Raw genomic sequence first — 13,586 nt, 5'->3', positions numbered from 1 at the left:
ATTACAATCAAATGTTTATTTCCTTGTCGAGGAGAGAGGTATAGAGTACAAAGATGCGATATGAAGATCGCTATGCAAAAGATAGGTTGTCTACGAACGATCAAGTTCGAGTATTCCCATCACTTATTACTAGAGAGAACTGTATCTGTCTTTCCAATCAAGCACGCCGAGAGTCAAGAGATATCTCAACCCTTAGTAAGGCTTGGCGGCAGCCTGGCAAGCTTTCTGTAGGCGAGTTAGCATGCGAAACAACATAAGAACCAAAAAGCCGAGGTTAAGGGTACACATACCAATTGGTCAAGGTACCAACCACAGATACCGATGTTACCGTTGTTCTCATCCATGCAGTTGCGGAAGTTGCGGACATCAACCTCACAAGCGGGGTTCTCGAATGAAGACTGGTTGGCGTTGCTCTGGTAGAGACCGCTGTCCATGGCCTGGGACTGAGCGGGAGCAGCCTGCTGGGCCTCAGCGGGGGCGCTGGAGCCGCCACCGAACATGCCACCGATGGCGTGGCCGATAGAGGAACCGACAGCAACACCACTATATTAAGAAGAATGCATGTTAGCAATTTGCCGAAGCGTTGAGCCTGACCCCGGTTTTTCTCGGGTGGGGATCCGAGGGCCGGGTATGGCACTTACGCAGCGGTGGAGGCCATGTTGGCAAAGAGACCGGGGCCGGCGCTCTGCTGCTGCATGGGAGGAGCCTGCTGGGCCTGAGGAGGGTGAGCAGCGGTCGAGTGAGGCTGCGACTGCTGCTGGGTGGGAGCGGCCGCGCGAGCAGGAGCGGCGGTAGGGCGAGTGGGAGCGCTACGCGCAGGGGTAGGGGCGGCACCGCGGCGTTGACGAGGCATTTTGATAGATGTGTGTGAATTGATGGGAATGGTAGAGAGGTGAATTTGTTATAGATATAAGTTTGGTGGAGAAAGAACAAGCTAGAAGATGAGTAAGTTCGGCGAGTGAGGCAAACTCCGATGCAAATTCTGTGGATGCTGATTGGTTGATTTGCTTAGGTAATGATCGTGAAGCATCACGTGGGATCGGATATAGGGGATATCGCTGCGACTACCGGAGTATAACGGAGATCCCGCGGTGTTTTCGAGGTGATGTTCACTTCTCTGTGCGTCATATCATTTTCGAACAAGTGGGACGTAGTAGAGGCAGAGTATGAGTAGTACTATTACGCCAAAAGACATTACATCAAAATCGTTAGAGCATAATGCGGTTTCCATTGCGGAAGGGTATCTAGAATCATGGAGACATGCGAGTCTCATAGTACATTGACCATTCATGGTGGTCTGAAAACACTCATTAAGCCTTTCGAGCTTTCCGGGCCTCCTCCTTCTTCTGTCTGCGTTCCTTTTTCTCTTCAGATCGGTCTGTTTTGCTACCCTTCCGTTCCGACTTGCCCTTGCTGTTCTTCTTTCCCTTGTGAGCCTTCTGCTGGAGATTTGATGCTGCGTCATCGGACTTGTCCTTGGTCTCATCATTATCGGCTTGACCATTGGATTGCGCGGCGGCGGCGGCGCTCTTCCGGGCAAGCTGAGCAGCCTTAAATTCGGCCTGGGCTCTCTCCTTTGCTTGCTTCTCTGCCCGTTCCAAGTCAAACTTGTCATTTCCAGACTATAGATCCTGTTAGCGATGCCATGGTCTTCCGGGCCATATTTATAGGTACTCACCAGGCCGTGCTTAATGAACCTGCCAGCAGCTTCCTTGTCGAGTGTCATAGAGCGCTGTTCAGGTGGGGTCTCAATGTCCTTAATCTTTGCGAAGTATTGCCTGACGCGAGTGAGTTCGCGGAACACAGGGTGTTGCTTGGCGTCAACTCCATGGAGCCTTAGATAAGCTATTCGAATGATTAGTCTCGGAAATTCCCAACAATATTCTATTCGACATACAGAATATTAAGGACTCAAGTGTGTAAGTGACCAGCACGTGAAGTTTTGCCTTGTCCATGACGGGTAGTTTGTTTGAACTTTTAGCCAGGGAACTGGCCAGAAGCGGTTGCAGAATTTCTTCCAGATCATCTACATGATCATCTAGCTGCTCAAGCAGCGGTAACAGGTTTGCGGGCTCCATGGTGATAGGATGTGATGTTGATGAGAAATTACTTGATGCCAGAAAAAATAGGTCGGGATCAACTCGGGCGGTAGGATCGGCGGTGAGAATTTCGGGACCACTGCGCATCTGAGATCTCCGAATGGACGCGGAGACTAAATTATTTTGTTAAACAAACATTTGATAGACTCCTCACCGGATCTACTTGCGCCTTCCTCATAGCCTCGGGGCTCATCAATTATACCTACCGAACCATCTCTCCTCCACTCTCGAATACTTGAGCTCCAATACATCCTCGGGGATATTTCCCCCAACCCATTTCAGATGCAACACATCCTTCGATGCCGCTCGCTGTGGCGAGCTTCCACTCTGGATACAAATCTTGGATATCGACCCCAAGTCTACGGAGGATCAATAGTACGATTCGCCTCAACATGGGCACAAGACGCGGAAGAAGCAAATCGGGAATCAAACGGACCTCCGTTATCCGGACGAGTACACATCCTCGGAATTGGAAACGTCGGGTCATTCATCGCCCACTCCCTAGCTGCCCGCAACTCCCCACCGCCCATCACCTTATGTATGCATAACAAATTACTCTACAGTGCCTACCGTTCCCACAAGGAAAGCATTGCCGTGAGCATTCATGGCATGGACAATATACAGAAGGGATTCGACGTTGAAGTAGTAGACGAAAATGGAGCTTGGTATCCAGCACCTTCGAAGCATGACCGTGGGCCAGGCGGCAAAGTGTCGCCGTTTTTCGAACCGGAAGAAGCTGGTCCCATCGAAAACCTGATTGTATGCACCAAGGCTCACCACACAGTGCTTGCTATGCAAGACATAGCTCACCGTTTGACGCCCGAATCGACTGTTTGTTTTATTCACAATGGTATGGGTGTCATCGATATCCTCAACCAAAAGGTCTTCCCGAATCCTGAGACAAGACCCAATTACATTCAGGGCGTCTTCAGCCATGGCTTGACCCGGAAACAACAGTTCAGCATTGCCCATATGGGAGTTGGTACTACAATTCTCAGTCCCGTGGGACACCGCGTTGCTCATCTCACAGGAGCTGATGCCGAAAAATCGTGGGCGCCAACGACGAAATATCTGATGCAGCTCTTGACATTAACCCCGGCTTTGGTTGCTACCGCTGAAACACCGGCAGGACTGATTCAGTACCAACTTGAGAAGTTGGCAGTCAATTGCTGCATTAACCCTATTACTGCACTAGGCGAGTGTAACAACGGCGAGCTCCTTTACTCGTTCAGCTACACCCGCGTCATGCGATTGTTGCTATTCGAGATCTCGGCTGTGATCTGTGCTCTTCCTGAACTGCAAGGTGTCCCAGGTATCGAAGATCGCTTCTCTGCAGAACGCTTGCGTCGCTTTGTTGTGAGTATCGCTCGTATGACTGCTCGGAATGAAAGCTCTATGTTGCAGGACATCAACAACTGCAGGACAACTGAGATCGAATACTTCAATGGCTATATTGTGCGTCGTGGTGAAGAATTGGGTATCAAATGCGCACTCAACTACATGATGAAGCATCTCATCACTGGCAAAGCAACTGCCCTCGCACAGAGAGACCGCGCCGAGGTGCCTTTCAGTCACGAGACCATCATGTTCGATGGCGAGGAACCTTAAAGATCTGCGCTACTGTTCAAATCATTCAATTGAATCTTCCTATCATCATATCCCCACACGAGGTCGTATCAGAAGATTGAACAGTGATCTATGTCCCCCACAAACGAGCTCTATGTTGAGACGGTTTTGGCAGCAGTCTCGCAGAGAGTTTTTATCTGCTCCCACCGTCTCAACAACGTCTCCGCTTTTTGGCGATGTGCCTGCACCGCGGGATCATTCTCGATCGCCGTTTGCAGTGCAATGATGGTGGCCTGTGCCTCAGTGGCATATGCCAAAATCCACCTCTTGAGCGTGGCCTCAGACCTTTCTTCATCCAGGCCCTGGGTCACGCCTTCGAGTACATGGTTCCGCCAGTCCTCCTCCTTCATATAACTGAGGCACGCAGCTACCTCAGTGCGGTAGCACGGTCCGTGCTGTGTGACTTGATAATTGCTGGCATTGTGTTAATGGTGAACTAGTGTATATGTCGCATAGGCATTTCTTGTAATATATCATCTCGAATCAAATCAACTTACCCATAATACTGGTTTAACCATAAATCTTCCTGTTGCTCAGGTGTATGAATGTCTCGGAAGACGATATCGTCGAGATAAACTGAGTCCGCCTCGTTCACATCGAGTAAGAACCCATCTGGAAATAGTGTTAGTATGCTGTAGAGGTCATCGATTCCCTCGGATTCTCACATTCTGCCAGTAAGGTATCATTCGGGTGACTGCCGTAATTCATGTACACCTCGTCACCCTCCTCATAGTCTTTCGTGGCGCAGAAGACATATTCATTTTCATCGAATTTCACGTCTCGCTATGTAAAAAATGTCAGTCCAAAAAACATACGTACACAGTCCCAAAAGAGACACCTACAGCAACATCAGCATGATTAAAGTAATCAGCAAAGGGCACCATTCCCATGGCATCATTTGGATCCTCGGGAGTCTCCTGTCCCAGTCCAATCCAATAAAAGCTTCTCGTGTTCACAATAAGCCAGTGATAAGAGAATTTTTCCCATTCAGTCTCTGGATAAACGGAAATAACATCAAACCAGGCCTTGCTCAAGATTTCAACCTGTTTTGGAAGGATATTCTGGTGATCCAGCTCATACTTCCGTGTCTTCGGTCCGGGCTTTAAGCTATTCCAACGACCTGAGATTGAGGGGGGACAGAACCCGGGGTTGTCCAAGTCGATAGAATTTTTGTTCTTGTCGCTACTTGGGGGCCATTGCGGTCCTCCTAATACAGTTGGCCATAGGATCGGCATGCTGTCTGCGAAATCCTGTCGACTAGGCCATGAATTGCGCCAAGTCTCATGTTTTGACAGACCTTCTGCATCTCCGTGGGTGAGATACGCTGCCAGAAGAGCTTGAACGGCCATGTCCTCTGGGAATTGCTCGGTGAATGCGGCAGGAATGCCGTCCGCGATGATCATGAGCTTTGTTGGAACTCGGAGGACTGCGTCTCCTTTCTAAATTGGCCGATTGTGAGCATGGGTCCACGTACATCCAAAGTGACATCGCTTTGGACTCATACATTGATTTTTTGAGTAGCCATCATTCCCAATCCTCGGCCTGGGAACCGAGCTGGGGTGACATTGTTTGTTTCAACCCCATTTGAGAAGGCCCACTCGGTGAAAGCCGCGTGCTCTTCACCTGGCCACCATTCTGGCTTCATATTGAAAGAATGAGAGTGCTTCTCGGAGAATCTGGGCTACTGCATGTGATTAGCTTGTGCCGAGAGGCTGATATAAGGTTTCAGATCTGAACCTGGGGTTTAATATGAGATACCTGCCAGGAATGAATCTCTCTGATTCCAAGGAACTTCAAAACAGGCTGATCTTAAATGTGCAATACAATACGAACCGAAGAGGGAAATCGTAGATGTGGAGATTGTTTATCGATAATGCTATCGACTACGGTAGCCATCAACGCCCACCCACGCAGTTCGTTCCTGATCTGATAATCGTACGATCTCCAATTCAGCTTCCGAGAATCAATCCCATACTTCACATACTCCGATCCTCATAATGTCGGTCCTCGGGAGGCGTGGAGCAAACGAGCTTCGGTTATTGACTACCAAGCCGACTCTATCCCATACTCTACGACCCTTCTCCGTTTTAAACCGCCCACCACCGAACTACCCTGGCCATGTCCCACTGACCAGGATTGAGCGCGGAGCTCTGGCCGTAGGCTCAGCCTTGGGATCATTAATTAACCCCAGAAGAGCGGGTACTTGAATCAATATAGCCGAAACCAGCTTCAGTTCAGAGTCTAACGAGACAAATAGATCTCATCGCAGCCCTAGGCGAAGCAACCGCAACACCATACTTCATATACCGACTCCGCGATGCCATGCTCTCAAACCCAACAGGCCGACGCATTCTCCGTGACCGGCCACGTATAACCTCCGAATCCCTCAAAATGTCCCATCTCCGCACACTCCCCAAGAACTCCGTCGGCCGCACCTACGCTACATGGCTCGACCGCGAAGGTGTATCCCCCGACACGCGTGATAACGTACAGTACATCGACAATGAAGAATGTGCCTATGTCATGCAGCGATACCGCGAGTGCCACGACTTCTACCACGCCGTGACTGGCCTGCCGATTTTCGTCGAGGGCGAGCTGGCACTCAAGGCGCTAGAGTTCTTGAATACGCTGCTGCCCATGACGGGACTGAGTCTTTTTGCCTTTGTGCGTATGAAGCCGGCGGAGAAGGAGAGGTTCCTTTCGTTACACTTGCCGTGGGCTATTCGGAGTGGGTTGAGGAGTAATGAGCTGATTAATGTTTATTGGGAGGAGGTGCTTGAGAAGGACGTCGATGAGCTCAGGGCTGAACTTAATATCGAGCGGCCGCCAGATTTGAGGGATATTCGGAAAATGATTCGGCAGCAGCAGAAGAGGGAGAAGGAGAAGTTGCAAGCTTCCGGGTGAGGTGCTTCTTGCTTTGTTGGAGAGGTAGTCCTCGACAGAGAGGTATGTATGATTAAAAGGATGTAAAAATTATTATCAATGCGCAAATGCGAGGCAGGGCGCCTTCAATTCAATGCAGCTGCAAAGTAGTGTTAAATATGGGACCATAACGCCCAAGGGGGATTTCCCAAGTGGCCCACGAGGACGGTTACGCAGAAAAAAGGTATCCAATGCAATAAGTTCAACGGTTTGTAGATCACAGCACTTTTGCTTGACCCTTAAAGGTCCAGCAGGTCATCATCATCATCGTCCCAGCCGCCCTTGCGACGAGAAATGACAATCTTCTGCTCTTCCTCCTCTTTGCGCTGGTTCTCTGCAACAGCACCCAAGAGCTCCTTGAGCTGCTCCTCTGTCACTTTTTGTCGTAGCTGACCCGACTGAGCGAGCATAAGGAGACGGTTCTCGATGTCTACTGCGCGCGATTCCTTGACTAGGCGAATGCGGCCTAGGCGATCGGCGGCGGCGGGGTCAAGGATCTGGGTCATGATTGAGGCACGGCGTTCGGCTGGAATAGAAAGATTGCGTCAGCTATATAGAAAAACAATCACGATGTCGGGGGGCCTATCCACTGCGGTTTCGCATGGACTAGGACTCGAGGTCGTGCGACCTACCCTCGGCTTGTCTGGTTGCGACAATTAGTATGTGTATGTTCCATTGTGCGCTCCATCAAATACTCACTGTCTCTGCTGTGCCTGATCGCCACCATCTTGACCAGCGGGGCCACCACGTGCTCCCTGTTGCTGTTGAAGCTGCGCAAGGCGAGCTCGTCGGATCTGGTTCATTGATTAGCATGATTGATCGCGGTGCTTGGGGACTCTTTGAGATATGCAGTACCTCTTCTAGCTCAGCGTCCGCCATGTTGTTGAGTCAAGTGATGCGAAGGTCGAGATTGAAGATTTGATGGAACCCCACTTCCGCCTGAGGCCGCCCCGCGGGGAATGCACGTGGAACATGTAAGTATAACGAGGTGAATGACTTGAATTATAGACAGCGCACTGAAATAGCTCTATGGAATAGCTCTCTGCAATAGAAGCATGGAACAACTAGAGTCACAATGGTCTCTCGAGTACCCTTTCATTGGCATCGAGTGTAAATTACGTGTGTGCCTTAGGATCGAACTCCTTATCCATTGGTCTCATAGATATCATATCACATCATATAAGTTATCTACATAATATACGGCTAGTCGATAATCAATTGCAAATTCCAGGCAATTCAGGTCAGTAATTGTTGCCCAGGGATGAAACAGACTGGAGTAAACGTGGAGTCGCCTCATATCCCCTATATCCACGTCTAATGCTGCGCCTCCCGAGGACTGCGAGGGGCAAATCACGGTCATTTGATCGAAAATAGCCGAGTCGTAAATGCGAGAGATCTCGGGTGATAACATTGAGTTTAGCTCGAAACCATCCCTGCTCTCAGGTATCTCTATCACCGGAGGTCTCGGTCCCCGGTGGCGGAAATGGAGCATTTCTCCGTTTTGGGGGGATTCTGGTTTATTACTCTGCCTATTTCCCCCTCTTTCTGGTGGGATTCATATTAAAGTCTTCACGATATTGCGCTTGGAGTAGCGCAGCCGATCCTTTCAATAGTTCAGGGGTGACTAAGCCTTGCCTCATCGTGCCCCAGGACGTACGCGCTGCAACCCTTCCAACTCTTCCAGTGCCATCATCGGGGTGATAATACCCATCGGACCTGCGTGTGGTCGTTCAATCCTTTTCCCTTACCCCGACGCTATCCTTTCTGTCGACCTATTGACCTTTCCGTCTCTACTCCTCCCGATCCGGACTTAAGATCCCGATCCAGCACCGACACGACTCGCCAAACGCACGCGCGGCCTGAGTCTCAACCATACGCTCCGGGGTGTGAATGGCTTCGACAGCGATCTATCTACAACAGCGTTTCTGAGTGTGATATTAATTAAGTGATCAGCGGGGACATTTCTCACCTGCTTCACATTCCTTGAACGCCGTCTACGTCACTCACCATGGCCGAGTAAGTCCTCGAGATTCAGATGTCATTCGGTATAGGAATCAATTGTTGACGCTCAGTGGGGGGCAGTTTAATTGCCTTTCAAACTTCTCACCATAGTTTTTTTCCACATCCAATATGATCCCACGACACGCCCATAAGAGGTCGGTCTCTTCCGAGCACCGCTCCTTATCCCCCGACAGAACCGTTACCAAAGCCAAGTCTACCACGAACCTCTCTGACGCTGCCTCTACCGGGTCAAAACGATCATCTCGGTTCGACGATGCCAGTTTCAGCACCTTGCGGGATCCGCGATTGGCGGTCGGGGCGGAGGTTTCACATTCAACGTCATCGTCTCACCACCCCGACCTGAGCAACGAGGTTGCAGCATTGTCCGTGAAACTGATCCAAGCTATCAACAACCAAACAAACTTGGACGACAGCTTGGTTGCTACGCGGCAAGAGTTAGAGCTTGCACAGGGCAAGATCCAAGCTCTCGAATTTCAAAACGATAAATATCGCCGTGACATCGACACCCAAGTTTACACAAAGAAGGCCGAATCCGATCGCGTAATCCTACAGTTACGAAATGAACTCGCGGAGGAGCAGACCCAGCGTGCTGCTGTTGAAAAGGGCAAGAAAACCATTGAGCAGGAGTTGGAAACCCTGACTGCGGCTCTCTTCGAAGAAGCCAATAGGGTTTGTTGTACTTTGCCTACTGTGTATATTCATACTGACATTCTTTTTAGATGGTAGCTGCGGCTAAGATTGAGCGCGAAGCGGTGGAGAAGAAGAACGAACAGTTGCGTTCACAGATCAAAGACACAGAGTTGCTCCTAGCGTCACACCAAGACCAACTCGCTGAGCTCAAGTCCGTGATGCAAGGGATGCACATCTCCAAGGACGACCTCGATACTCGAACTACCACCGCTCCACCGTCCCCTGCTGGGCCCACGCGAGCGCAGGGCTCTGCAAAGCAAGAGTCTGAGCTCGAACCGGTTCCGTCATCGATCTACAACATTGAAGAATTTACCCCGGGTCCTTCTTGCAACTTTCCGGATATGCTCCGCATGGTATGCCGGACCGATCTGCAGGCCTATGAGGATTTCCGTGATCTTTTGGTCCTCTCTCGGAGCTCCAAACCCCCCAGCCGTGCGGCTAGTGGCTCATATGGTGGGCTGAACGTTATGGGGATGGGCTTGGCAAGCTTCGCAAGTGGGGGTGCTTCATCTACGACTTCTTCTCCAACCAAAGGATTCGCCCATTCACCTAATGGGAGTATGTCTTCCACTACCGGTTCCCACATTCCTTTAAAGGAGACACGCTTCTATAAACGAGTCCTTCTGGAAGACATTGAGCCTACCCTGCGGCTAGACTTGGCCCCAGGAATCTCTTGGTTAACCCGACGCACCGTTCTCAGCGGCATCTGCGAGGGAAGTCTTGTCGTGGAGCCAATGCCTTCGGCTTCCAAGAAGTTTGAGTTCCCTTGCTCCGTCTGCGGTGAACGCAGAACCGGCACAGACAATGAAAGAACCCACCGTTTCCGCACATCTGACAGCGAGAACGCTCAGAGATATTCACTCTGCCTTCTCTGCTTGGAGCGAGTACGCTCTTGCTGTGAATTTACTGGTTACCTGCGTCTTATTCTAGACGGACACCTTCGCGCTGGCGATACCGACGAAGAAAAAGAAATCTGGGACGAAACCATCCGCCTACGGGAGAGGATGTTCTGGTCTCGCATTGGAGCAGGTATCATTCCTTTGTTCAAACGGCAAGATGAAGTTGGAATCGAAGCCGAACCTACGAATTTCGACAATGGCACCAACGAGGACGATGATGAGCAATACATGGAGCCCGTGGACGTCACCTTTCTTCAGTCACGAGCAACTGAGGTTTCGCTCAACAGTCCCGATCACGAAAACCATACAGTCCAATCCGATGCCCCTCGACCGCAAAGCTCCATCTATGACGGCGACGATTTGGCCATGAGCGAAAGGGACTTGAAGCGGATCTCTGCTGACTCCGACGTAAGCGTTTACGAAGAAGCCATCGCGGATGTGACCATCGACGTCAAGGAACATGTTTCCGAGGCTCCCACCTCCGCCCCTGCTCAGAACAAGGATACAGAGGCAGAAGCAGAAGCAGAAGCAGAAGCAGAAGCAGAAGCTCCCCATCCAAATGCCGTTTCCTCTTGACTCTCGTCTGATTGATTCTATATGAGCACTAACCACAAGTGAGATGACTGCACGCCTCCCTAGCATTTTATGATTCACCCACCTAACGTCTTCTTGTCTTTTCTGTTCTGTTTTGGCATTGCATTTCCCAAGTCACTCAATTCTTCTTGTGCCATTGATACAGATCTACCTGTTTGGGGTTTCTCGCTGCTGCTTATACCTTTTTCCTTAATTATCGGCGCTAGCTCAGCTGTTTCGTCGACTTGGTGATGATGGTGATTTCTTTCCTCGTGATCTTATTTTCTTCGGTGTCTTTCTTTCTTTTTGCATTTCTGCTCCGGGCATATCACCGTGTATTACTATTACCCCCTTTCTTTTGAATTATGTATACATAATGTGTTTTGTTTGCCTTTTCTTTCCCTTTTCACTTTTGGTTTTCGTCTGTCTTTCCGGGCAATGGGTCCCAGGTGTTATAGCACCAATCGTTGTGTTTCGTCTTGTCCTAATTTTGTTCTCTTTTCCTTATGGTCTATTTTCAATTTCGACTTGCCGCAATGATGGCATGTCTGGCTACTATTGGCGGTGGAGCTTTTTGGTCAATGATAGATGAATTGAGTCAGATCGAATGCATACATGGTTTTACCCAGAGTAACTTTTATATATGCACCAAAGCACGGAATAGACTGGATGTTTCGTAGATTTATGCAGAGTCAAAGGGGGCTATGGTACAAAGAAAGAATAGCACATCGTCCAAATCATCCCTCCCAAACTCCGAGTTGTAGTAACAGTTACGTGAAGTTGCAAAATAAAAGAAACCCCTTAGACCCTCACTCGATATCACAAAATCCTGCGAAACAACTCATCCAAGTCTAGAACGTGGGGATATCATTTCTTGGCAAGTTGATGGATGTGCCGCAACTGATCCTCGATATTCATATTCTGAGGATTATTGGGGTTAGACGTACCAGCCGGCCCAACAGTCGGACCCTGCTGACCAGTCGAGCCGTCCATGGCCATGCGCTTACGGCGAGCTTCCTCCTCCGGGTCGGCGGGCGAGGGATCGAAGACGTCGCTGCGTTGACTGGCCAGACGCTTAAGGTTGTTGACGACGTCGACGGTGGAGAGGTTGGTTGTTGAGCTGCGGGAGTCGGCCTTGGCGCGCTGTTCCTTCCAGCGTGGATCGAGGAGCTCAATACGGATATGGTCGTCCAGTTCGGCTGAGGGGACCTTCTGGTTACAGTATGGGCAGATGGCCATGGCACCGGCTTGTTGGCGGCGGGCTTGGGCGCGCGGCACGTAGTCGGAGCGGATGCGCATTGGTTGCTGGCCGGGGATTGCTGTGGCGGCTGCTTGGGCGGCTGCGGCTCGGTCTCGTTCTTGCATGCGCTCGCGAATGCGCTGGTCCTCTTCTGGGGTTGTGTACTGGTTTGGTGGTGGGAAGGGACTGCCTGGGTAGGGCGATGTGGAGGGTTGGGGGGCGATGACTGGTTCGGGCTGGGCTGGGTAGGCGTTGTAGTATGTTGGGTTGTCGAGGTCTGTGGGCATTGCTTCCTCGATTCGTCGTGTGTTGAGAGAGAGGGCTGCTTTTTGCTCGAGGGAGGCGGATTGGAGGTCGTTGAGGGAGGTGGGTGGTGGAAGTCCGGCGTTGTCGTCGGCCTCGGTGAACTCGACAGTCTCGACCACCACGAAGTCGTGCCAGTCAATCTGGGCGTACTCAATCTGCTCCTGTTCTTTGAGGTCTTCCTTCTCTTGCTTCTGTTGCTTTTGGAACTTCACCCACTCGGCGCGCTGCTTGGCGCGCTCCATAATGCGGAATTTGTTATGCGCATTCTGTTCCAGCTCGGCCAGTCTCTTCGCAGATGAGGTGGCTTCATCGATTCCCTCCGCGCGGAGCAAGATAGTGTACTGGTCAACCAATCGCGTGAAGAATTGGTAGAGACTGTGTTGGGGTCGTAGGAAGTCGAACTGGAAGTTTCGGGCCTCACGCTGAGACAGCGCGGTCATGAAGGATTTTCCGCGCTTTGCAACAAATAAGGCGGTATGCTTGACCACCTCCAGATCCTGTGCACTGATGTTGGGCATGCGCGCCGAGAAGTGGAAAGCGGCTGGTTCAGGTGGCCCCTTGGGCTTTTCGGGTTCGGCGGCAGCTCCAGTCTCTCCAGTCCGACCTGCTGACACTGCTGTTCCACGGCCTTCCATAATCTCCGCCAGGCGCCATTGGTAGTAGGGCGCGTAGGCATCACCGGCGTGCAGGAAGGAGAATTTGGTGTTTGCCTTTTCCTTCTCCCGAACACGGTCTAGACTCAGAAATCAGCTCCTGTCGCGCGACCTGCTGCATCATGGGGAAAAACATACCTTCGAAGACAGCGCCATTGCGAGCGGTATAGCCTGCGGTCTTCTCGACAATTGCTAAATCGCAATGTTAGCCACCTGGTCCTGGCAGAGCTTTCCTCCAACCTACCTCGAATATCCTTGGGGGGTAGCACCAAGCCCTCTGGAGGCTTGCTGGTCTCCTCCATCATAGGGGTATTTCCATTCGGCTCCATGGCGGGTGGTGAGGATCTGAAGATATGGTCTTTTCCAGGGTTCCAGATTGATAGACGTTGCTGACTACGCCAGTCACCTGTGGCGGTGAGGCGGGGCAGTACCCGTACGCGGCCATGTTTCTCTCCTTTGTCTACTCCGCCTCCGGAATGGGCTCTGTTTACTTGGATTTCACAGTCTCAGAGATAATTTTCGAGTCCAGTAATTGCTAGATTGTAGTCACAATATG

General features: G+C 50.8%; 8 protein-coding genes across 8 annotated transcripts; 3 read left to right on the top strand and 5 right to left on the bottom strand.

Annotated features, from left to right (window-relative positions):
• Nucleotides 1-192: 192 nt before the first annotated feature.
• Nucleotides 193-853, bottom strand: N7511_004122 (coiled-coil-helix-coiled-coil-helix domain-containing protein; the record flags this gene model as incomplete). The annotated part of the gene is made up of 3 exons (XM_057126547.1): nt 193-225; nt 291-543; nt 642-853. 3 exons carry the CDS (start codon nt 851-853, stop codon nt 193-195), a joined length of 498 nt encoding a protein of 165 aa, XP_056985437.1.
• A 457-nt stretch (nt 854-1,310) lies between these two features.
• N7511_004121 (Sas10/Utp3/C1D family protein) lies at nt 1,311-2,078 on the bottom strand (the record flags this gene model as incomplete). The annotated part of the gene is made up of 3 exons (XM_057126546.1): nt 1,311-1,622; nt 1,679-1,845; nt 1,898-2,078. The coding sequence occupies 3 exons, from the start codon at nt 2,076-2,078 to the stop codon at nt 1,311-1,313; spliced, it is 660 nt and encodes a 219-aa protein (XP_056985436.1).
• Nucleotides 2,079-2,381: 303 nt separating this feature from the next.
• N7511_004120 (ketopantoate reductase family protein) lies at nt 2,382-3,707 on the top strand (the record flags this gene model as incomplete). Its single annotated transcript, XM_057126545.1, has 1 exon — nt 2,382-3,707. One exon carries the CDS (start codon nt 2,382-2,384, stop codon nt 3,705-3,707), a length of 1,326 nt encoding a protein of 441 aa, XP_056985435.1.
• A 110-nt stretch (nt 3,708-3,817) lies between these two features.
• Nucleotides 3,818-5,370, bottom strand: N7511_004119 (uncharacterized protein; the record flags this gene model as incomplete). Its single annotated transcript, XM_057126544.1, has 5 exons — nt 3,818-4,139; nt 4,223-4,337; nt 4,391-4,508; nt 4,568-5,164; nt 5,230-5,370. The coding sequence occupies 5 exons, from the start codon at nt 5,368-5,370 to the stop codon at nt 3,818-3,820; spliced, it is 1,293 nt and encodes a 430-aa protein (XP_056985434.1).
• A 352-nt stretch (nt 5,371-5,722) lies between these two features.
• On the top strand, nt 5,723-6,629 carry coq4 (ubiquinone biosynthesis protein COQ4; the record flags this gene model as incomplete). The annotated part of the gene is made up of 2 exons (XM_057126543.1): nt 5,723-5,924; nt 5,983-6,629. 2 exons carry the CDS (start codon nt 5,723-5,725, stop codon nt 6,627-6,629), a joined length of 849 nt encoding a protein of 282 aa, XP_056985433.1.
• A 257-nt stretch (nt 6,630-6,886) lies between these two features.
• N7511_004117 (DNA-binding protein) lies at nt 6,887-7,526 on the bottom strand (the record flags this gene model as incomplete). Its single annotated transcript, XM_057126542.1, has 4 exons — nt 6,887-7,173; nt 7,280-7,290; nt 7,347-7,441; nt 7,503-7,526. 4 exons carry the CDS (start codon nt 7,524-7,526, stop codon nt 6,887-6,889), a joined length of 417 nt encoding a protein of 138 aa, XP_056985432.1.
• A 1,251-nt stretch (nt 7,527-8,777) lies between these two features.
• On the top strand, nt 8,778-10,834 carry N7511_004116 (guanine nucleotide exchange factor SEC2; the record flags this gene model as incomplete). Its single annotated transcript, XM_057126541.1, has 2 exons — nt 8,778-9,338; nt 9,389-10,834. 2 exons carry the CDS (start codon nt 8,778-8,780, stop codon nt 10,832-10,834), a joined length of 2,007 nt encoding a protein of 668 aa, XP_056985431.1.
• An 864-nt stretch (nt 10,835-11,698) lies between these two features.
• On the bottom strand, nt 11,699-13,359 carry N7511_004115 (SURP domain-containing protein; the record flags this gene model as incomplete). Its single annotated transcript, XM_057126540.1, has 3 exons — nt 11,699-13,110; nt 13,169-13,222; nt 13,275-13,359. 3 exons carry the CDS (start codon nt 13,357-13,359, stop codon nt 11,699-11,701), a joined length of 1,551 nt encoding a protein of 516 aa, XP_056985430.1.
• Between the last annotated feature and the right edge of the window lie 227 nt (nt 13,360-13,586).

This window comes from Penicillium nucicola (assembly GCF_028828085.1).
Source record: "Penicillium nucicola strain IBT 29836 chromosome Unknown utg000003l, whole genome shotgun sequence".
Taxonomy (NCBI): domain Eukaryota; kingdom Fungi; phylum Ascomycota; class Eurotiomycetes; order Eurotiales; family Aspergillaceae; genus Penicillium; species Penicillium nucicola.
The sequence above is the reverse complement of the archived record's forward strand: the minus strand, read 5'-3'. Positions and strand labels throughout refer to the sequence as shown.